Source organism: Magallana gigas, chromosome 2 (genome assembly GCF_963853765.1).
Source record: "Magallana gigas chromosome 2, xbMagGiga1.1, whole genome shotgun sequence".
In the NCBI taxonomy this organism is placed as follows: Eukaryota; Metazoa; Mollusca; class Bivalvia; order Ostreida; family Ostreidae; genus Magallana; species Magallana gigas.
Genome location: NC_088854.1, coordinates 25450817 through 25474961, shown reverse-complemented (window position 1 = coordinate 25474961; position 24145 = coordinate 25450817). Strand labels below are relative to the sequence as shown.

Below are 24145 nucleotides of genomic sequence, written 5' to 3'. Positions count from 1 at the left end.
GGTATATGGAACCTATGTAAACAGAAACAGGGCACGAGCCTTGTTTACATGACAAAGAATTGTCAGCCCTGTATTTTGCTTATAACTCTACGAATGACTCTCAAATTTAATTTGATCATTAGAAATGCATTTCTAAAGCACTGTAAATAATAACACCATAAAAATAAAATTTGACCAAAATCGTGACCGTGCCCCTTTAAATACAGTACTGTATTTTATATGCAACACAATGCATAAGTATGTCATTTATCAGAAATATAAAAAAATCTTCAACAGTTAGTCATTTTAGACGTTTTTGACAATCATGGTTATGATAACTACATACATCACAGTCAACAGAAAATTGTTAACTTTTAACAGCTTCACGTAGAAATGTGAGCGCATGAGTATAATTATTCTTTTATGAAAATTGTTATATAATTGATAATATGTTAACAAGGTTGTCGTTTTTTATTTTTTCTATCACAGTTCAGCAATTTTGGAGTGAATTTTCAACCCAATTAGAATTGATCTTTATGATCTTTTTGTAGTTTTGTGATTGTTTATTAACATTTGAAAACGTTAATATCCCACAGTGTTGGTATGATACCATAGACATGCAATTTCAAACTGGAGGAAGACAACTGTTTAATATCAGTTAGTTGTTGCCTAATCGCGTGTAACATATTTGTTATATCTGTTAGGGCCTGAAATTAACTACTCTAAATATTGCCTTTTTACAGGTACTAATTGATAAAAATTAAGTTAGAAATAAAAATAAATATTGTACATTTCACTTTTATTCAGTATCTCTTTACATGTATGTTACACAATACATAAAGGAATATCGTTTTATCATAAAAATAATATTTTAGAAAAAAAAAATCCATATTAGAATCTTTTAAATTTTTTTAAGGAAATATAAAATGAGTATTATGTTCAAACACATCGAAGTAATAATAGCTGCTGGTAAATAATCGTCGTACAAATATTAAGTCTAGATAATCAAAGAAATCAAGCATCAAGTGGAAAAACTAAGAAATATCAAGTAAGTTTTGACATCAATTTTGCAATACTACATGTATACAAGAGAAATACACACACATATATATATATATATATATATATATATATATATATATATATATATATATATATATATATATATATATATATATCTCAGAGCTCATTTAATAACGGGTATATGAAGTCATATTGATCATTGCACTAACTTTTTGTTTGCCGGATATTTTCTTATTCGTATAAAAACGTAAATAATTCTAAATGATCTGTATATCTCCATTTCCATTTCCGGAAACACAATTTCCCCTCTTAATTTACTGATACCATATCAGGTATTCAGGATATGATTGGGATCTGTCATAAACGACAAACTCTCGGGCCATAAAGTTTGCTACCACGCTGTCATATATTTCTTGATGAGAAGTGCACATTTGGCGTCCACATTTTTTACAAGGGGGTCTTCTGATACCAGCTGCCGATCGGCTGGTGATATAAATATCTCCCAGACACATCCTCATTAAAAACATCGGGTGACAGCCTTTGGAGTCAACTCCTAAATTTGAAAACAAGATGTACATGATAATTTTAAGGTTAATACACACAAAAAACATCATTGGCGGAGGTTTGTTAGTTAAGAAAATAAAAGATATGACATTAATACCATTTTTCAATTAGTTTCATTTTAAAAATGCATGATATCACATAATATATTCTTATCGTAAAGCGTTGGTTTTCATGATGTCTTTGTACCACACATTTGTATGACATCAACTTTTCCCAGTGGTATTATAAAGAACAAAATATGCTTGATAAAATAAAGTGAATTTGGAACTCCGTTTTGCAAAATGGTTTAACTACTTAAAACTTTCCATATATTTTATTATTAAAACTCTTCTGGAAATAAATATTACTTGGTAACTTTCTTTACTGCTTTAGAAAAATGTATGTTGATCAATAGTTTACCTATGAAGAACAAATGTCATTTTTATGAGGATAATTAAAACTTTAAACTCAAAGTCAACTTAAATGTCTCTTTGCATTCACCTGTGTATGAGCTGGATTTGGCTGCGTCTTCTGCCCCATACACACCTGTGCCCAAAAGTCCTGGACCAGCCAGTCTGTTGTCCAATCCCTGACCCGTGATCACGGAAACACAATGTGGCTTTGTCCCATGAAAGAAATAATATTCATTTATTTCTGGGTGTGTATGATCGTGCATCGTCTGATCCAGATGTTGCATTGTTTTAGCTGTTCCTGTAGAATTACGGACTTTCTGCAATGGTACAAAATCACCTTCTACGACTGCTTTTCGAAAGAGCCTCTGACATTCATCGGAATATTTCAGGAATAACACGACATTCTCGATTCTTTGAATACTGACGATTTTGGATTGACCCATTGAACTCTTAAACGCGGCTCTAATGCTTCGATAAGTACTTTGGTCTACACTTTCCAAATGTGCAGCCCCAGATTTAACCTGCAGATTCCAATCTTTCAGTGTAATTTTATTGGTGAATTTTGACCAGTAAGGTGGTGTTCGGGCGTCCTCTCTGTATTTCCACTCCAAATAGGCTTTGGTTCCTCGTTGCGGGGGAACCTTGGGTACTTGCTGGAGTAGCGGTGTTTGAGAAGCCATAGATGCTGCTGTTTCTACATTTAAAAAACAATACAAAAAGAATTAGATAATTTCAAGCAGGACATTTAATATTAATCAACCAATTAAAATCCCTCTGATCTTGCTCACATATATTACCAACATGAATAAAAGCTTACTTTTTACACCATCTGATGCGTCTGTTGTTGCTGAAGCTAATTTGCTGAATTCATCTTGAAAGGCCTATGAATAATCATACATTCAAATTTTAAGTACATCTTATAGGTTCATTGCTCAGTTTAATCATTTCTCTGAGTACTTAAACAAATTTACAGACAGCTTTAAGCACAAAAACCTTTTCCAAAAGTCTAAGATCATCAGCTCCCTTATACAGCACAACTCTTATTTCGGTCACAGTTTTACTTTTGGTTTCCCGGCAAAATTTGCCAAACGCTGATGTCATGCAAGCTGGTGCGACATCTGTAGGGAACTTGTGATATCCTGTTCCAAGAGCAGGAAATGCTATTGATTTATGGCCATTTGTGTTCGCTTTCTGGAGACATTCCAAAATAAGTTCCTCTAGAATCTACATTTTTTGAAAAAGAAATGGAAAGAATTTATTTGATACGTGTTACATCATTTAAGTGTAAAGATTAAAACATGTACAAACATTTATTAAAAATACTTGCATCTTCGGGAGGCTTCGTTCCCCCTGCCCGCTTTGAATACCAAGGTAGAAGAGCCCCGTGATATATTTCTTTAACGTTCGACAGATCATGTCCACCCGTAACGACAATATCACCATGTTTCACCCCATTTGGATTGTTGGTAGTAAGTTCGGTGGCCAAATTCGGACCAGCCGCGGCAGCTATTGCTGCTGCACCACGGGAAGTCAATCCTAGGTTGGTAGGAACGCTGTTTACAAGAACATCCACCTAACGGGAGAGATGTTTTTACAAAATAATGCTTAAATCAAATAAAAATTCGGTATTTTACAATAAGTCTTCAGTAGAAATAAAGTTTGTAATTTGAAAAATCCCTTGCAAACTATAATCAAAGTACTGAAGTACTGACGGGAGTTGATTTTATCGATTTTCATTTATTTTAAAATCAACTTATCTTGCATGGCAATTAGTTTCTAGTCTGCATTTGAATTACACACTTTTTTATTATATAAACTATTAGACTTTTCCGACAAGAATTTCGAGAAACCCCATATGAATCATTTTGTGTAATATTTAAAGATAGATTTCAAACTATGTATTAGTAATCGAAACAATTCTAAAAATCGTACCGATCCAAGCACTATTGATATCAAACTCTAGTCTCGTTCAATCAGACGCTCGGCTGTCTCCATTAATCTCCGACAAGCAAGAGAGCCTCTCTGCTTGTCAGAGATTTACGGAGACAGCCGAGCGTCTGTTTGAACGAGACTTTATTAACTCTGGCGTAGGAACACATGAGACTACAAAAATATCTAAACTGTTCATATTATATAAAATCTGACTATTTTCAAAGTGTTTATAGATAAGTTTCCTTGAAAAACAATGCTTTAGCGTATATTACATAGAATTTTTCTATTATTTTCAAGAACTAAGTCTTGTCAGCGGTGATGATTTGTGCTTAGGTCCAAACACTGTTTCACTTTCGGTTTGCCAGAGTAACTGCATAGGAGAGTTGATTAAAATCAACTCCCAAAAATCACAGTTACGAGGATTGATATTATATAAATATGACATGAAATTGACACCCCTCGAAAACCATTGTAAACCTCCGCTTCGCGTCGGTTGACAATGGTTGTCTCGGGGTGTCAATTTCAACAGTTACCCTCCCAAACAGGCACTATTTGTTTTATTATACTGAATGTCTTAATTTTAAAGAAAATTTTACTGCTTGAACCGTGGTTGGTTTTAAGGTTAAAGGTTGAATTCTTTGAAGGTAGAGTGATTTTGGGGTGTTCAAAGAATTCAACCTTTAACCTTAAAACCAACCAACCAAAGTTAAGAATCACTAGACCATGAACAACAATCTAAATACTCTCTACTTTATATGTATGGAAACCCATAATACTTTACCAAATAAATAACTTGAATAAAACTGTATAATATGGAAACATACGGCAGCAATCATAAATTTATTTAAACAACCAATAATTAAAATCACTTGCAACCTGTTCTATCACACTAACGCTGAGGGTAATAGAACGGATTGCCAACCGCGTCTAATCCAATCAGATTTCAGTATTTAACATGAAAGTATAACAAAACGCTTTGTCACAGAATCTGATGAAAACTCGACGTTAGCGATTTTCTTTTCATTTTTGAAGTATTTATACACATTTTAATTCAGATAAAAAAATAATTACTTCTACTTATAACAACTGAACAGAAAATGAGGACAGGATAGTTGACGCACGCTTGCCACATTATTTGAAGTTAGTGTTAAATCCTTTATTCGGTCCTTTACAAAGTTTCTATATTTTCACTTTATCGTAGTAATTTTCCATTTAATAACTAACAACAATTTCTGAATAGAGTAATTTATTTGCTTTTTTTATACTGAACGATCAGTTGAATCGAGAGTTCGACGAAAAGTTATGAAACACTAGTTCAAACTTTCTTCTGGCTGTCTTTCGACTTTTTCCTTTTTATAAGCAAGGCGTATGCTTTAAAAACATTGAAAGTGCTCTCTTTCTTTCTTTATTTGTTTTGGTGAAAACAAATGTGCATCACATCGATTTTCGCGTTTGCAGACTTTCTGCTGCTTTATACATGTAAACAAGATAATGATCATTGCGTAGATAAACAAAATCAACAAAAATTTACAACATCAATTAGTTAATTTCATGTTTTTTCTTCAAATATTTAGTGTGAATTTACTCTTATTTATTAAAAAAAAGTTAAAACTTAAGTAAATTTGAAACGTTTTAATCATTTATTTCATTTTAAGAGGCAGTCTACGATAGAACCATGCAAAATCAAAATTTTATAATTAAGGGTGTAGATTAATTTTCATAGTTTATCTGGATATATCTAAAGTATATTGTCTATTTTATCAAATTTTCATGGTTAAATTTATCTGCACCACTGAAATCCCCCAGATAAGACCATTTCTATTTTTAGCTCATTATTCATAATAAATTTCATGCATGAATAAGGCTAATTTCATAGAGTCATTTAAGTATTAAATAGAGTTTAATCATACATGGAGTCAGATTCACATAACATCTGATACAAATACCTTTGATTTGGTGCACACATATTTTTTAATTCATTCGTTGATTTTAAGCTAGATGATCAAATATTATAATAAGATAGGTAATGTCCAAAACACACTACTTCTCTAAGTAGGATATAAAACCTCAAGAAACGTTTTAAATTTAGAGTTTCTTGGTTCAAACAATAGAATTATCCATAAAAAAATATATTTGAATGGGAATTTGGTTGCAAATAAATATTAAGCTTATATTCCGGTGTTTAAATTCGGGATTTTTACAAATTAAATTATCTCCCTTTGTGGAACTCTCGTGTAAAGAAGATAAAGAAGAATGATTGGAGAAAGCCAGATGTCAACAAAATGGATGGTTTGAAATGTAGTTTTGGTGAAAATTGTAAAGAGAAAGCAGATAATATACTTTAGGATTGTAAGAAAAACACTTCAGCACACTTGAGATTTTTTAAATGTACCTCTGAGTCAGATTTTGTACAAATACCAGAATCATCGTGCTGGTGTGCATGGGTTGAGGCTGTCAATTTTCAGCGGGCGTACATGTGCTAAACACAGGCAGGAATATGGAATTCAGTGGAAAAGGAAAAGGAGAACATGCTGTCATTCACTACATAAACAATCTCAATCTGGCATAATCGCGAGTGGAATTACATTCAAAGCCGAGAGATATGGATGAAGCTGAGCACACATTTTCCAACTGGTTCTGGTACGTAAGAAAAAATTGCCTTTACCCAATGACATAATTCTTAACAAACCAAAACTATTTATATAACAGTACTCTTATGTGTACCAGTAAATATTGCTAGGACAAACTACATGTATGTATGCATAAAATAAATGCACATCAATATCAGATTAAAACTGCCCCCCTCCCAATTGGATTAGATATCTATGGAAAAGATATACAGTTCAGTTTTTATAGTGGTATAGTGTTCTAAACTTAAAATTTACTTGTTGAAATACTCATACAAATTTGAAAACCTATTTTTATTATTCAAGGAATGAATTAGTGCTTTTATAAACCCATGCTTGATCTCAATTTCCTTACCTGTTGTCACTGATAAATTATTGTTTTGATTATGAACAAAAACTCTGTTAAATGAACCAACGTTTACGGGGAAATTAATGCATAATGGACACATCAGAATGATCAGATGTTTGGAATTTTACCATTAATAGGTGTTCGCAGAAAACGCATTGAGAGAAAACTGTGTCAAGATTAATACAGATCTGAAGGAGGAGTTGAAAGGTGTGTTTTTTACACAATTGATTGACTGAATTACCGGTATTATGATGTATTCAACTCATAAAACTTTGTTGTACATTACATATGAAACAGAAAATATAAATACAAAGGAGTTGAGGAGTACTACATGTAAAAACAAATGTTGTCCAAAGATATTTAGGGGGGGGGGGGGGGGGCATGCCCTGGCCTGGATCTTTCATTTAAGTATTTAAGAGAAAAACAGGTTTATACATAAAAATGTCTTAAAAATCAAAGGGAATTTCAAATGTTTAATGTATATGTCCCATTAAGATAGCATTATAGTTTGTATTCATGCTAAAAACTTATTTAGCTGGACAACATTAGATTAACTGATAATAACAGTGTCTTTTAATGGTTAAAAATCTTTAATCATCTACACTTTATATTTAGTTATTTTACAATATGTCTATTGAGAGTTCAACTAATCAACATTTGGGATATCCAATTGATACTAGTATATGTACATTAGATATTGTGTATGAAAATCAGAAATAAGATTTGGCTATATTTTTGTTAATATATAGACTACATATACATTACCGGTATATTAGATATACATTAAATGTACTCTTTTGTAGAAATATGCTGTTTATTAGAGAGAACTACAGATTCTGAAGCAATGGACGCTGATATATCTTTTTCTAACCCAAGAGGTATAACAGTGAAAAAATATTACATGATGTACAAGATGATTAATGATGCATACTTGGCATTATTATCATAGATTATCATAGATATTCCAAATATGAATTTTTTGACCCTTTTCATTATTGCCGCATGGGTGGTATACCGGTATATGTTTCTTGAACTGTATGGTTGAATTTCAGTTTTACAGTTCAATGAGTTTAAATGTGATTCAGGCACATGCAAGGACAATGCTAAATGTAGATAAAAGTCACTGTGATCATCTTAGGGATCGAGGTCATTCAAAGATTGGCTGCCACTTGAAATGATTATCATATGTAAATTTTAATTTGCATAATTTTTTCTGAGATGTCATATAGTTGTTATTAAAGCTGTCAATGCTTTACATGTGTATTATAGTGGTACATATATGTGTGTATCCAACAGCTGAGTTTAGTCTAATACTTTGAATACATATATTTTAATGAATATAACGGTATATATTTATTTTCAGATTTTGATCTTCTGTCATCTCAGAAAACTGTGGGGTCTGATCAGTCCAAAGATGAAAGAACAGAGCATGAAATCTTAAATGAAGCTGTGAAATTATTGTCATATGGAAAGTACTCCCCTGTAAAATCACAGCCATCTATGAATCTTGATCAACTTCAGTATTCAAAGAGAATTGTGATACATGCATGAATTCATATTATTATATTTTCATGTTAAATACTACTCGAAAACCATTGTCAACCTCCGCTTCGCGTCGGTTGACAATGGTGTCCTTGGGGTGACAATTTCAACTGTTACCCTCCCAAACAGGCACTATTTATATAATGTTAGTCCTCTAATAGCACTACATGTGTATGAGTTGATGACGTAAGTCTTCTAATAGCGCTACAGGTATAAATTGATTATTTTAGGCCATTAATAGACAAACATGTATCAATTGAGGATGTAAGCTAGATAATAGCACTTCATTAATGATTTGATGATAAGAGTTGTCTAACATCACTTGTATGAATTGATGATGTTATTTGGCCAAAAGTGCTACATGTATGAATGTTGGCTAGTAGCTCTACATGTATGAATTAATGATGTTAGTTATTTAATAGTGCTACATGTATGAATTGATAATTTTTTTTGTCTAATAGTGCTACAAGAAGGAATTGATGATGTAAGTTTGCTAAAAACATTACATAATTAATATATGAATTGATGTTGTCTGTTCTATAATAGCATTTCATGTACGAATGATGATGTTAGTCCTCTATTAGCACTACACATATATGAATTGATAATGTTTTTGTACTAATAGCGCTACAGGTATGAATTGATTGTTATTTGGCCAATAGCGCTACGTGTATCAATTGAGGATGTAAACTTTATGAATGATTTGATGATAAAAGTTGACTTATAGCACTAGTGTGAATTGATGGTGTTACCTGGCTAGCTAATTGTGCTATACGTTTGAATTGATGATGTTCTTAGACTAGTAGCGCCACATGTATGAATTGATGAGGTTACATGTATTTGGCTAACAGCGCTACATGAATTAATGATGTTATTTGGCCAATAGTGAAACATGTACATACATGAATTAATGATCATTGTTGTCTTAAATTGCTACATGTTTAAATTGATGATGTTATTTGGCAAATAGTGATTCATGTATGAATTGATGTTGTTTGGTTATCAGTGCTATATGTATGAATCAATAATGTTATTTAGCTTTTAGTGCAACATGTATGAATGATGATAAAGGTTGTTCAATAGCACTACATGTATGAATTTATGATTTTATTTGACTAAAAGATAAGTGCTACATGTGTGAATTGTTGGTGTTTGGTTATTAGTGCTACATGTATAAATTGATGGTAATACATGTATTTGTCTAACAGTGTTAAATGTATGAATTGAAAATAGATGTCTTATACGGCTACATGTATAAATTAATGATTTTATTTGACTAATAGCACTACATGTATGAATTGATGTTGTTATTTGGCCAAAAGTGATACATGTATTAATTGATAATAGTTGTCCACTATTGCTACATGTATAAATTGATGATTTTACTTGACTAATAGCACTACATGTATTATTGATGATGTTATTTGGCTAATAGGGATACATGTATTAATTGATGATGATAACTTTCTAAATTTAAATTAATTGCACATCTCTGTCTTTTTTTTCGTATGTAACTGAATAATGAATATTTCAATTCACTGATTTTGTATCTTTTTTTCTGAAATTAAAATTCTCTTTCCGATGTATTCATTGTAGGTTGAAATTTGGTTGTATTGCATATTTTATTTCATAGCTTTGTAAACAATGGCTTTTCATATTTCATGAAAATAACTGCAATAATTTGGTCTTTGCTTTTTGCTCCATTTGAAGCAAAGGCTCATTACAAGTATTTCTTATAAATGAGTGTTACATGTAGGCTTTTCAGGATTTTTTTTTCGTATCAGGTGGTTATATGTACATTTTGAAGTTTATAACTGTAACAAATAATCCATGAATATTAAACAGGTTATTTATTAAGTTAAAGATTGTTATTTGCTGTGTTCTTCTCAGATATCATCTTAACAATATACTTATGTTGTAAACTCTGCTCAAAAATACAAATGTATATGATAAAAAAAATGTTTGATATGTACATTCATTTAAATTTGAATACATGTAACATGAAATCCATTGTTATTGTATTTTAACAGTTTTATGTCAAAGCGGATGCTTATATAAATTGAGGTGCTGTGGGACATAATTCGATTTTAATATGGATTAATGTACATTGTGATTGAAATACTTTCACCGGTTTAAAATTTTCAAATTTTACAATATTTAACCAAAAAAGAGCTTTTAAAAATATTTGGAGAGGTAAAAATTGTAAAAACCCAGAGCGGGAGTCAAAGTCATGACTTACAGATTCGTAGTACACCATCTAACCCACTGCGCGTCGCTGTTAGGTGACAAACTTAATGGTCCAAGTTTCCTTTCAATTGCAGCCCCCCCCCCCCCCCCCCCCCCCCGCCCCTCGACTGAGGGCAATTCATAGTAATTCTGTGTGTTTAATTTTTAAGACTACTTAATTCTCCATTACTACTTGTTTTATTTGGCAAGGAAAATCTAAATAATTATGTAATAGCATTTTTCTTACCCTAGATAAAAGTGCACCATGTCCACCCCAACCCCCTCCCAAATCCACCCACCCCCCAAAATTTCCACTGAATTTCATTTGCAACCAAATTCCCTCAACCAGATTAAAGACAAATAAAGACCATATAAGCTGACAAAATATTATATTAATTGATGCGTTTCTTGGGCAGTTATGCCAGTTTTAGTGCAAATAGGTCAATTTTGGTAAAATTTCAGTATTTTCATGAAGTTAAGGCCCACATATCTTTGTGTATTGTGTTTAGAAATTTAAATTCCTTATTATTCAGAATACCTATGGGTTTTCACAATGTGAAGAAACGGGTTTCATTCAATTGCAGTGTGTAATATTTCCAGTAAACTAAAAAGAATTGTATGCTGTCTAATTTTTCAAAAGTTCTATAAATAGAACAAGGGGAAAACCCAAGTGCCATCCGTTTCCATAGTTACTGATGTAATGTTATAAAAATCATTCTCATTATAATCAAGTTAGGTTATCATGAATATCTGTGCCAAGTCTCATGAAATTTCGATATACTTCCATTGATAGCCATTTGCATGGTTCTATGGTAGACTGCCTCTTAAGTATTCACCAAGGTTTATTAAATTTTTAGTTAAAATTCAAATTAAGATTGTGTAAAGTTTGATATACATGAACTTTATTACATCGCTTATTTAGAAGCGTGGTGTATTGTGTGATACCGGTATTATATTTGGATCAACCCTTGTACATCTACTCGTATTTACCTTTTCCTTTGTAATATTTCCGACGTTGACTGTAATGGAAACACTGTCAATTTTCCCAGAATACACAGTTTTATTCACAGAAGGAGCTGAAAGAAAAAAAAGGAAAAAATAATTTACGTTTGCAAAAGCCACTTAACATTGCGAACTCTCAATTATCTTGAACATATTTTAAAAGTAATAACCAACATTTACCTGACTGGTCTTCCAGTTCCTTAACGTATGTCTAAAAGAATGAATATAAATTCACTTTTAAATTAAATTCAATATGGAGAACAAATATTTTATGCAGTAAAACCTTCCGGTTACAGAACTCACAGTCTGCATTTTCCCACTGTCTTTCATTGCGCTATAGACAACAATGATGACTTTATTGATGCTAATGGTGGCGTGAGGATGGTTGTTGATGAACTCAAAGATGCCTTGTATCATCAGCCGGGCAGATTGGTGTGCAGGAAAGTGTAGCACCCCCAGACCAAGAGTTGGAAATGCTATTGAGGTCATGGAATGTTGATTTGCTTCTTTGAGACATTCAACCATGAACTTTTTCAGAATCTATTCAAGTAAAGTTAAAGTCCTTACTATTGCTTGTATAAGATTCTATGATTGAAGCAATGTAATTCCTTTACTATGGAAAATAACTTTTTTATCATTTCAAACTAGTGTATACATAAATCAATGATCATAAAACTTATTCACAACGGAGAGCTGAGAGTAAATAAATGACATTCCTTACATAGGAAGGATCGGGCGCACTCGATCCCCATTTAGGCAGTGTACCATAATACACTGATTTGCAGGGCAGATTGTATCCTTTGCTTATTGCACACTCTCCAAAATCAATTCCATCCGGGTAGCTACTGTCAAGTTCCTCTTGCAAACCATCTCCAGCAGCTTCCAGCAAGGATTTTGATAAGCTGCCATTACTGAGCTTCAAATCCTTGGACCCATTGCACACTATCACGTCTGCCTGGTATTGAAAATTTAAAACATATTGCAAATTGATATGAAAGCTGCTTGACCCGATTATAAAGCAAACATGTATTAATTTTTACAATATCATCGCACACTCATTGCACACGCGCATTGTATTTTTTGTAAACCAACAAAAACTTCCAGTTGTCTTGGCTTAAAATAACATACGAACATAAAAATATGCTGTTTAATACGAATAGTTTGTCTACCGCATTTAATGTTCTGGCAAAAAGAACTTCTTACATGAACCGAGCTCAGCGTATTCACCACAACTTCTACTGCCATTGGGCCAATTTTGCAACTGTTGGGTGTTGTCTGGGTTTGCAATTGTCTTTCCTGACTGCTTTGAAGTTGTCTTCCTTGACTGCTAGCTGTAAATAAAATCTAAAATACTGATTCGTGTATTTAGATAAATTATGTACTGTCAACTGAGTACTTCAATGTTTAAAAAAAAAATTATGTGCGTGTAAAAATCTCACAAAAGTTAAATATAACTTTGTATAGGCTGCTACATAAAATGTTATCATAATGAATTCATGTCAGCAATGCAATTTGAATCACGTTTTGGGGAAGTGTTGTCCTTTTGAATAGGTATTTAACAATTTTAAAAGGTCAATTTTATTAATTGAGAAATAAACTGAACTTTTTAACATTACTGTTTATTACTTTTATTTGCTTTTGAAAAAGGCAAATTGCTCAATTTTGTTAAAACTACGGAGATTTTGTGTTTACAATCTAAGCGACAAGCGATAAGCGCGTGCTATGATCATTGTGTTGTTATTCTATAGGCTTATATAAGGAAACATATTTGAAAATGTAAATATAAATTAATGAAAGATATTTTCGATTTCAAATGATACATCCGTATTATCAGGATGATGTTTGATTTTATTTTGGCACTTTAGCCGGAAATTATTGCTTATATGATTATGACGTACACTTCAATATTATTCGATAAAAGGGCTAACAAAAAAATATTTGATAATAAAAGTAATACCTCTATTATAATATTTTGGAAAAAAATTGGAATTTTTATATATCTATATCCTCAATTTTAACAACAATCCCCTGTAAACGAGATTCTCTAATATCTTAGTTTGACTATCTTATATAAGTAATTATGTATTATAAAACATATTATTTTTTAAACTGAAAGATTGACTGCAAAAGCGTTTTCAGTTAAATTCAAATTTTCAACGTTTATGTCCAATTATTCTAAATCAATAAATGTGTTATTTAAATCTTTATCAGGTTTTTTTTTCGAATGGAATACATTTAATTTGGTTATCTCATTGTAATAATACAAAAATGTAGCATGGTATTTACCTTTAGGAAGATACTTCTTCACTTCGGCAAGAAATGCCTACGCATAAGCAAATATTGATAATGAATAATCAGTTAATAATGATTAATGATAAATATTAAATGTTTTGATATTGTTCTAAACGTAATGGTCACTACATATATATTTTGAATATGCACGTTAATTTTACAGTGTGTGTATAAATATAAAAATGAGATTACATAAATATTAAGAGAATGTGTTCAATGCTTATTGAAGTGAAACGGATTAAACACCATAGACTAGACAATAGCAATGTAAAATGTATGATATCTAATTAACGCTTCATAGTTACAAAATAACACTGACAGTTTTAAAGATATATATTAGGTGCAGCATTGGTCCTGTTTAAGCAACCTATTTAACCAAATCATTAAAATCAATCAATCACCTGCTGAAGATCGAAGAAAAATATAGATATTCACCTGAATAGCTGTCGTTTGTCTTACTTGTATATAAAGTAAAAATGGGAAATATAGATGTATCTACCTTAAAACAGTTATGTTCAGGTTTGTAAATAACGACTAGAACCTCTTGCAGCGACGTGGATGAACAATTGTGTATGCAGTCCAGTGTGATTCTAGCGACAGTAGGAACAGGGTAGGAGAGAAACCCCGTCCCCAGGGCGGGGATGGCCATTGTTTGAAATCCGTCTGTGTTTGCCTGATATAGACATGCTTTGATCAATTTGGCCAATGTCTGAAAATAAGAAATAAAGGGAAAAACACCTGCATTATTTAAGTTGTTTATTTGAAACTCAATAAGGTTATAACAATTCACCTGATCGTCCTGTGGTCCAGAATACTTAGACAAGGCTCCGTGGTATATCGCCTTGCATGACAACTGTCCGCCGGAAGTGATGGCGATCTCCCCATTCTGTATACCGTTGGGGTATTTATCACACTCCGTCTGTATGACGTCACCAGCAGCCTCCAGCAGGGCTTTAGACGCCCGACCTTTACTAAGGTCAAGGCGGCAGTTGCTGCTATTAACGATGACATCAACCTTTAAAAAACGAATATGTAACTTTAAAACCTAATGATATGTTCCTATTTTTTTTTGAACAGTTATGATGCATGGAGTACGTAATGATGACGCTGGAGATTTTACTTTTATTATGATGATTTTAATGACGGTAATTAAAATAGAATTATACCTGCTGATCTGTTATCACATCCTTAATGACTCGAACTTTGATACTTCCAACTGTTACAAACAAAGGTTTACAGTTGTTTGCAGCCATCTTTAATTCTTCAAAAAGCCCCAAAAAGTGTGCCTTTTTCTGAAAAAAAAGAATACATACCTACAAGTTAACATTCGTCACTTCATTTTGTAAATAAATGATATTGATATTTCAAGAAATGCAGAATAACAAGAACAAGAACAAAATCAGGTATTACACAATCGCAAGTACTCGTGCTTTTGACTAGTTTGTAATGGTTTTACAAACATGCATTTGTGGTTAAACAATATCAAAACATAACTTTATAAAAATAAATAATTTTTTCCACAAAATTAGGAAAAAGCTTATCCGTCCTGTTACAAACCATTTTGAGATATAGAGCCAGATTTCTGTTACTATTTAAAGCATAGAGAATTGTTTGTAAAAGGAGCGGGGGATAGACATTCATTAACAATTCTCCACCAGCAAAATCGAAGACATGTAAGATTTATATTGACAATCGCCTTATCTTCATTTCAATACTAATGAAAGTGTGTGTGTGTGTGTGTGTGTGTGTGTGTGTGTGTGTGTGTGTGTGTGTGTGTGTGTGTGTGTGTGTGTGTGTGTGTGTGTGAGAGAGAGAGAGAGAGAGAGAGAGAGAGAGAGAGAGAGAGAGAGAGAGAGAGAGGGGGGGGTAATCGTATATAATCAATTTTGATACTTACTGAAAATGTTTTTATTCCAAAAACATGTACAAATTTTAGAGAAATGTTTATGAAAAAGCAGCAGAGGATGTACATCATCATACACGTTGTATCTTTAGATAACTGTATGGTAAGTATATATACATAACTTACCCAAAGCGCCCGTATCTTTCAAACGCACCGGGAAAAACATATATTTCTTTTATTTGAAAATCACATTGGTAAGCATCCCTGTTAAATTCTGCTTTATCACACATTTCAACAAAGTCTGTATAAAGCGTTTATGGTGTGCTAGAATAATTATTTTTTTTTATTATATGGATATACATGTTGATAATGTGCTTTCATTTTCATCAATATAAAACGATTATAAAAAAAACTGTTATAAATCAACACACCCATCTTGCCAAAAGATACCAAATCATCAGAACAATTTAGTCCAAGTTAGTTAACTGTCATCATAAATAGTTTTGATATCTTAGCTATATAATGACAACATATTCGATGAATTTTATGTTTGAAAAATAATCTATGTTTATCATCAACATTAAGTACTCTATTATCTATTTGTTAAAAGTTCACTATATATATCTACCGAGATACAAAATTTAAAATGTGTAAGTAAAATAACACAGAAAAGGGTTTCTATTAGGCAAAAATCAATATTATAATTAACATTTTTGGCGACAAAAACTATTGTCAGTTTTCATTATCATGCCACTGTTCGATAATTTTAGAGAAAAATCTATTAGTCAAAATGTTTAAAAAAATTAAAGTTATTTTGGAATTGAGATGTTCTTTAATAACAAGTTACTTCTGGATTTCTATAAAAATAATTTTTTAATCAAATTATTGCACTATTTTGCAGTTACAGTGGCGTTATTTACATGTGAATCTGTATAATTATGCCTTTTTTTAGTCTGTGGGATGTTTGTCTCGAGACCTATAAAGATCTACATTGTATGATACCTGCACATGCAAGATTTCTATCTATCACATTTAAAAATACTATTTGTTACTTTCATGTAGCTCCAAACACGAATATTCCGAACCATTGCAAGTGTGCATAGGGTATTGGTTGCTGGTCTTGTTTTAACAATAAACTTCTCAAAGTATACCGGGTGTTCCATCCAATATATCCAGTCTCCGTTCCTTCGCTTGAGAAGATGTTTATTTTTACCTTTTAATCCGTTGAGTTTGAGTTGATCTGGATACTTTAGCTGTTGTTAGACTATAAGACTAAGTGTAACTTTCTTCATTGAACAGGTTAACCGCCTAATCATGTTAATTGGTGTTTACGTCGTAATTAAGTTTGTTAAGATTTTTGAAAAAAAAATCAAACATAAAAATTCATATATATTATAAAATTTTATTGATAGCTCTATAATCCCGGAATATATAGGAAATACTTCAGGGGTAAACATGTAATGTTTTTTTCTTCTTTTTCTTCTTTTCTATCTAGATTCTAACCTCTTATATGGCTTTCGTGTTATTCTAAATGGCAAAATAAAATGTATATCATGTTGTTCGCTGATTTAATGCTTTGGACTCATTGCAAAAAAACAACAACACTTTGTCCTCTGTTTTTTACTTTATTTCAAATTATTAGAACAACGTATCATATAACAAAATACTTGCAGTTAATGTTTGGTGAAAACACACTCAATGAATTATGCTTGCCCCCCCCCCCCCCCCCCCCCCCACAATAGAATATTGTTAAGCTTCACTCGTTTGTTAAAAAAAAAACAATGGTTAAATGCTGACATATTTTACAATTTTGAAAATAAAAAACCTTATCTTTTTCAATTTTGAAAAAGACAAATAAGACCTCATCTCTTTTATTTGCATACAAATTATGCTCATAATTTAAGACAAATCAGCAAATGTTTAACTACTTGGTGTCTCTTTTCAATTTCAGAATTTTACTTTGAATAATTCAACTTCTTTAATCATTGATACCATATGAGATATTCGGGATATGATTGGCTTCTGTCATAAACCACAAATTCTCGGTAAGCAAAGCTTGCTACTACACTGTCAAATAATTCTTGATGAGCATTACACACTTGCAGTCCACATTTTTTGCATGGTGGTCTTCTGATTCCAGAGGACGATTTGCTGGTCATATAAATATCGCCAAGACACATCCTCATCAAAAACATTGGGCGGCAACCATTGGTGTCTGCTCCTTAACCGGACAAAAAAATGCAAATGAATATCTTGAAATTTAAAACTAATTTGTCCTTAATGCAAAAATCCATCTACACATGTCAATGGTTTCTGATCCGCTCCGCTCTACATACATGTAGCTGTGCGGATCAGAAACTCTTTGAAAAAGATGGTAAAAATTTATATAAACATTAACAATATCATTGATTAGATGTAAAATAAAATAATAATAAATATCACTTTTGAATGAAATCTATTTATTGAATACAAGTGATTATTTCTGTGCAAAGGAAAAAAACCTTAAAAGATGCTGATCTGAATTTCAATTTATTAAATACACATACGATCATACCCATGTTAATAAACCAATAGTACTGCTATGTAGAAAAGTTGAATGAACAAATGAAAAAATCCATTCTACACTCAGAACTCTCCTCGACAGCGTTACAAGGATACTCATTCCAATACAAGCATCTGGTTACATTTATAACAAACATCGTTAAACTAACCTGTGTATCCGTTGGATTTGGCAGCGTCTTCCGCTCCATACACACCTGTGCCTAATAGTCCTGCATATGCCAGTCTATTATCTAGTCCCTGGCCTGTGATCACGGGTACATTCTCTGGTTTTGTACCGTGGAAGAAATAGTACTCATTTATTTCTGGATGTGTATGGAATTGCATTGTTTGATCTAGATGTTGCATTGTTTTAGCATTACACCCGCTGACCTTGTGCAATGGCAAAAGTTCTCCCTCTACTATTGCTTTTCTAAAAAGCCTCTGACATTCATCCGAATATTTCAAGAAAAGCTCGACATTTTCGATTCTATGAATACTGACTATTTGTGCATTGCCCATTGAACTTCTGAAAGCGGCTTCAATACATTGATGAGTTTTTTGGTCGACTTTCTCCATATGTGCAGCCCCTGATTGAACCTGTAAATTCCAATCCTTGAGCTTCTTTTTACTGGTGAACTTTGACCAGTGGGGAGGTGTTCGGGCGTCCTCCCTGTATTTCCACTCTAAATAGGCCTTTGTTCCTCGTTGCTGGGGAGCGGTCGGTACTCGACGACGTAGATGTATGTGATGTGGCTTAGAAGACTTTTCTAAATAAACCCCAAAACGTATTAGATATGTTTGAGTATGTTCTTTAATATTAGACATGCGTCAACACTCCTCTGATTTCATTAATACAAATGACAAAATAGTTTAAGAGGCATACTTTTCACATCATCTGAGCCTGATGTGTCTGTTGTTTCTCCTGATAGTTGGCTGAATTCATCTTGAAAAGCCTGATATAACAATGAATGATTAATGTCAAATGAAATAAATTGATCTTAAAATTTCTTCACTTTTAATCTCTGCTGTCTTAACAAAATTAAGATAAATTTGGTTATCAACATATGTAATATAAAACCTTTTCCAATTGCTTCAGATTATCAGCTCCTTCATACAGCACAACTCTTATTTCCGACACACTTTTATTTTTGGTTTCTTGGCAAAATTTGCTAAACGAAGATACCATGCAAGCCGACGCAACATCTGTAGGAAATTTAAGAAATCCTGTTCCAAGAGCTGGAAATGCTATTGATTTATGACCATTTGTATTTGCTTTCTGAAGGCATTCCAAGATAAATTCCTCTAGAATCTAGATTGTTGGGACGAAAAATATTTTATTAAAAAATTGTTGATTCTATAACGACCAAATAATATAGCAACATTAATAATTGAAAATAAAACCACTTTTGAAAATACTTGCATCATCGGGAGGTTTTGTTCCCCCTGCCCGCTTTGAATACCAGGGTAGAAGAGCCCCGTGATATATTTCTTTAACGTTCACGATGTCGTGACCAGCAGTGACGACCAGTTCACCGTATTTTACTCCATTTGGATTATTTGTAGTAAGTTCATTGGCCAAACCCGGGCCAGCCGCGGAAGCTATTGCTCCTGCACTACCGGAAGTCAATCCTAGTTTGGTAGAAACACTGTTCACTAGAACGTCCACCTATTGAGGAAGAAAACTGATTTAATAAAAGGTTTGGTGATAAACTTAAAGCAGGCAAAAAATACTCTTAACATTAGAATCACACAACCTTTATTTACAGATTTTCCTGGTAGTCAGAGCAAGTTTCCTGACACAGCATCATCAACGGTGAAAATTGTTTTTAGAGCAATGTTTAATGTTAAGAGTTTTAATGTTTTACTTACATGCTTCTCACGTATATCTTGAGAGAATCGAAAAGTCATAAATATCATCATTAAACATAATACTACGGAATACACTTGTAGTTTGTCTTTCTATAACCGAGGAGTAAAGAAAAGTATTTCATAAAAATGATTCTGTTACACCAGAACCACTAATATATGAACTATAATTATAGAACTCTTGCTCTTTGAAACCATGTTTTTAAGCTTTGTCTTTAAATTAAGGGAAATTTTAAAGAAGATTATCCTTAGAAATTTATAATTTGGTACCATGCAGGTCTAAAAGTTGAAATTAATGAATTTTTGTATTTCTTGCAATTGCAATTATCCTTGTTTTTCTTTTTTTATTTCATAAGATTTAATAATCATAATTATTACCTTTTCTATTGTTATATTTCCGACTTTAACTGTGACAGGAACGCCGCCAATCTTTACGGAAAACACAGATTTTTTCCCAGATGGAGCTGAATAAATAATATTAAAAATCATGAAAATTTTACATTATAATAGTTTACACTCCCAAATGAATCTTTAATCTTGCAACCTTTTCATTTTACTCTAAATCAAATAATAAAGACAATCAAAACAAAGATTACCTGACTCGCCTGTCAGTTCATTAAGAAATGTCTACAAGAAAAATGTTTTCAAACGTTCAGAATAATGTACATTAGAATTCTGTACAGCTTAATCGAAAATGGGCGAACATAACCTAGTACAAGTATGTATGTTACAGAACTTACAGTCTGTATTTTGCCACTGTCTTTCATTTCACTATAGACGAAGATAATGACTTTGCTGATGCCTATGGTGATTCGACGATGACTATTATTGAACTCACGAAGACCCTGCGCCATTAGTTTGGCGGATTGGTGTGCAGGAAAATGCAGTGCCCCCAGGCCAAGAGTTGGAAACGCTATCGATTTCATGGCATGGTTGTTTGCTTCTTTCAGACACTCAACCATGAACTTTTTCAAAATCTACTCAAATAGATTACAATTTAATATGCTACATGTAAGTTTAAAACACGTTTTAAGTAATACAATTATAAAAGCCATGCATTAGCAAAGAATCCTGAAAACGCAAACTATATTTATTATTATTTCGTCAGTAACAGCTAATTAAAGACTGTAGATCATAATGCGTCATTTTCCTTACAAAGGAGGGGTCTGGTGTGCTTGATCCCCATTTAGGCAGTGTACCATGATACACGGATTTGCAGGGGAGATTGTATCCTTTGCTTATCGCACACTCTCCAAAATCAATTCCATTCGGGTAGCTACTGTCGAGTTCTTCTTGCAAACCATCTCCAGCCGCTTCCAGTAAGGATTTTGATAGGCTGCCATTTGTGAGATTCAAGTCCTTCGGCCCACTACATACTATTACATCTGCCTAGAATTTGACTCAAAATTAAAAACAAAACTCTGCACAATTTTTCTTACATTTACCGTATTGATAAAGATGGTGGAAAACATGATTTCTTACATGAACCGAGTTCAGTGTAGTCACCACCACCTCCACCGTCATTGGGCCAATTTTGCAACTGTTGGGTGTTGTCTGAGGTGGCAATTTCTTTCCAGGACTTTTAGCTGTTAGTGATAAATGTAAGCAAAGCATGTTACTATTTCTAATCAAAATTCTGAAGTTTGCATTATGTTAGCATACAATGTTTATTAATGTAAAAAGTACTGGACCATTTTATAACTTTTTTTATAATCTTAAAATAATATAAAATTAAACTTTGGATGTTTGAGCATCAACTTTTATTTGTAAAACATTAAGTTTAGAGAGATACGTTCAATCATGGACATTGGCTCTGCAGTAACAAATCGTGGTTTTTGTTCGTTTAACACCTTAGTATTTGATTTTGAGGATCCGTTTAACAACGAATTCAATGAATTTGAAAGTTTGTGTTCTTCAAATATTGCTGAAATCATGGTATGCGGGATTAAAATGCGCATGCATACCAGTAAAGCAAAATCCCATTAAAAGTTTTTTTTAATTTTGTCGTTTGTGCTTTTTGAATAAATTTTAACTTTTTTGGGTAAATATGTCATCATGCATTTGTGCAATTTTTAGTTGCAGATTATTTAAAAGCCGATTGAAGGCAAAATCGACTACATTTAATACGTCCGTGTTTTGAGTATAATACATGCACTTCATGTTCTAGCATTTTCGATTGAGTTCATGGCCTCCATGACCATGATGTGGAAATATTTTTTTAAAAGTTTGAAATGTATAGTATGAACTAGTTCATATTGAAGTTAGGGACACTTGACTAGTTTCACTTTATAAAAGGTTTTTAATTTAAGGGGAAGGAAAATACGCAACCTAGTTTCCTTATATAAAACATTTTCCTAACCTTTGACTGTAGCAGACAATTTTTTCTAGATTTATTCTAGCTTATTTTGTTTAATGGGGCAAAGATAACTAATAGCAAAGCATTTACCTTTAGGAATGTACTTCTTTGCTTCGGTCAAAAATGTCTATTTAAAAAAAATCAAAAGTATCGATGTTAATGGTTAACTACTTTATCAATTCATTTATCATTAATTACATGCATTCATGTACATTTTTAGATCTGTACTTTCAAGGTAGTCTGAATGTGAAAATTAAAATAAAACAAGAACATGAGCAGCATCTTTGCCTGTAGGATACAAAAAAATTAGGTAAAAACTATCTAACTTTTCGGACTTTTCTCTATCTACAGTAGCAATGGAATATACATTTACCTGGTAACAGTCGTCTTCAGTCGTAAAAATAACAACTAGAACCTCTTGAAGCGACGTGGCTGAACAATTGTGTATGCAATCCAGTGTGATTCTAGCGACGGTAGGAACAGGGTAGGAGAGAAACCCTGTCCCCAGGGCGGGGATGGCCATTGTTTGAAATCCGTCTGAATTCGCCTGATCTAGACATGATTTGATCAGGTTGGCCAGTGTCTGAAATTACAATTTAAACACACAACATAAACTAATTTGAATGTTCTTTTCCACTGGAAATTATTTGTTGTTTATTACGAGCGTTGAAGGTTGTCACAATTCACCTGTTCGTCCTGTGGTCCAGAGTACTTGGACAAGGCCCCGTGGTATATCGCCTTGCATGACAACTGACCGCCGGAAGTGATGGCGATCTCCCCATTCTGTATACCATTGGGATATATATCACACTCCGTCTGTATGACGTCACCAGCAGCATCCAGCAGGGCTTTGGACGCACGACCCTTTTTAAGTTCAAGGCGGCAATTACTGCTGTTAACGATGACATCAACCTTTGGAAAACGATAAGACAAATCAAATATCTTATCAAGGACAGTTCATGTAACTGTTAGCTTTAAATGAGAAGGTGCATGATGACGCAGTGAGTAGCTGATGATGATGATAATGCTGTTGTTGCTGATGATGAGGAGGAGGATGACCAGAAATGGCGGTGGCACGAGAATTGATGCTGACGTACCTGCTGTTTTGTAATCACATCTTTGACGACTCGAACTTTGATACTCCCAACAGTTACGGACATATTTTTACTATTGTCTGAAGACATCTAGCTATTCTACTTTCGAAATCTCTTTTCTTCTGAAGTTGAAAACAAATTATAAATTTTATTTAATTAAAGAATTAATGCTTCAATCGTTCTGTATATTTCAGGTAAAATAATCCAAGGAAACTTACTTAGATCGCTAAAAGTTATCTTTTTTTTCTAAACCGAAAGTAACCTAGCTGCGCTACTTCAGAACATGTTCCTTTCTCAGAACAACGCCTGTGTTTAGATCTGTGTCGGGTTTAAAACGATAACACATAGATCTATATATAGGTTGTGTATACACGGCTCGGATATCTTATATACTAGTAGGTGTTTTAAATATGTCTGACTGGGTATTGTTCTCCAAGTGTTTCCTGGACGAACCTGTTATAAATCGATCAACCAGTGGAGATTTTGTTTTGTTTTCCTCTGAAAGTATTTATCGGGG

The 24145-nt window shown here is 32.8% G+C and overlaps 1 protein-coding gene and 1 long non-coding RNA gene across 2 annotated transcripts; one reads left to right on the top strand and one right to left on the bottom strand.

Annotated features, from left to right (window-relative positions):
- Nucleotides 1-1140: 1140 nt before the first annotated feature.
- LOC105334600 (uncharacterized) lies at nt 1141-24030 on the bottom strand. The gene is made up of 30 exons (XM_066071400.1): nt 23847-24030; nt 23632-23750; nt 23222-23446; nt 22908-23117; nt 22625-22661; nt 21661-21764; nt 21334-21567; nt 20919-21155; nt 20775-20805; nt 20557-20642; nt 19733-19978; nt 19391-19621; nt 19196-19265; nt 18483-19079; nt 17764-17992; nt 15339-15357; nt 15095-15220; nt 14719-14943; nt 14428-14637; nt 13923-13959; nt 12840-12967; nt 12358-12591; nt 11940-12176; nt 11817-11847; nt 11625-11710; nt 3286-3531; nt 2952-3182; nt 2776-2839; nt 2047-2652; nt 1141-1555 (listed from the first exon to the last, which is right to left on the bottom strand). Exons 2-30 carry the CDS (start codon nt 23716-23718, stop codon nt 1317-1319), a joined length of 5343 nt encoding a protein of 1780 aa, XP_065927472.1. The 5' UTR covers nt 23719-23750; nt 23847-24030; the 3' UTR covers nt 1141-1316.
- Nucleotides 5597-10414, top strand: LOC136272876 (uncharacterized). Its single transcript, XR_010710937.1, has 4 exons — nt 5597-6530; nt 7004-7073; nt 7670-7744; nt 8230-10414. It is a non-coding gene; the product is annotated as an uncharacterized lncRNA (long non-coding RNA).
- Nucleotides 24031-24145: the final 115 nt, after the last annotated feature.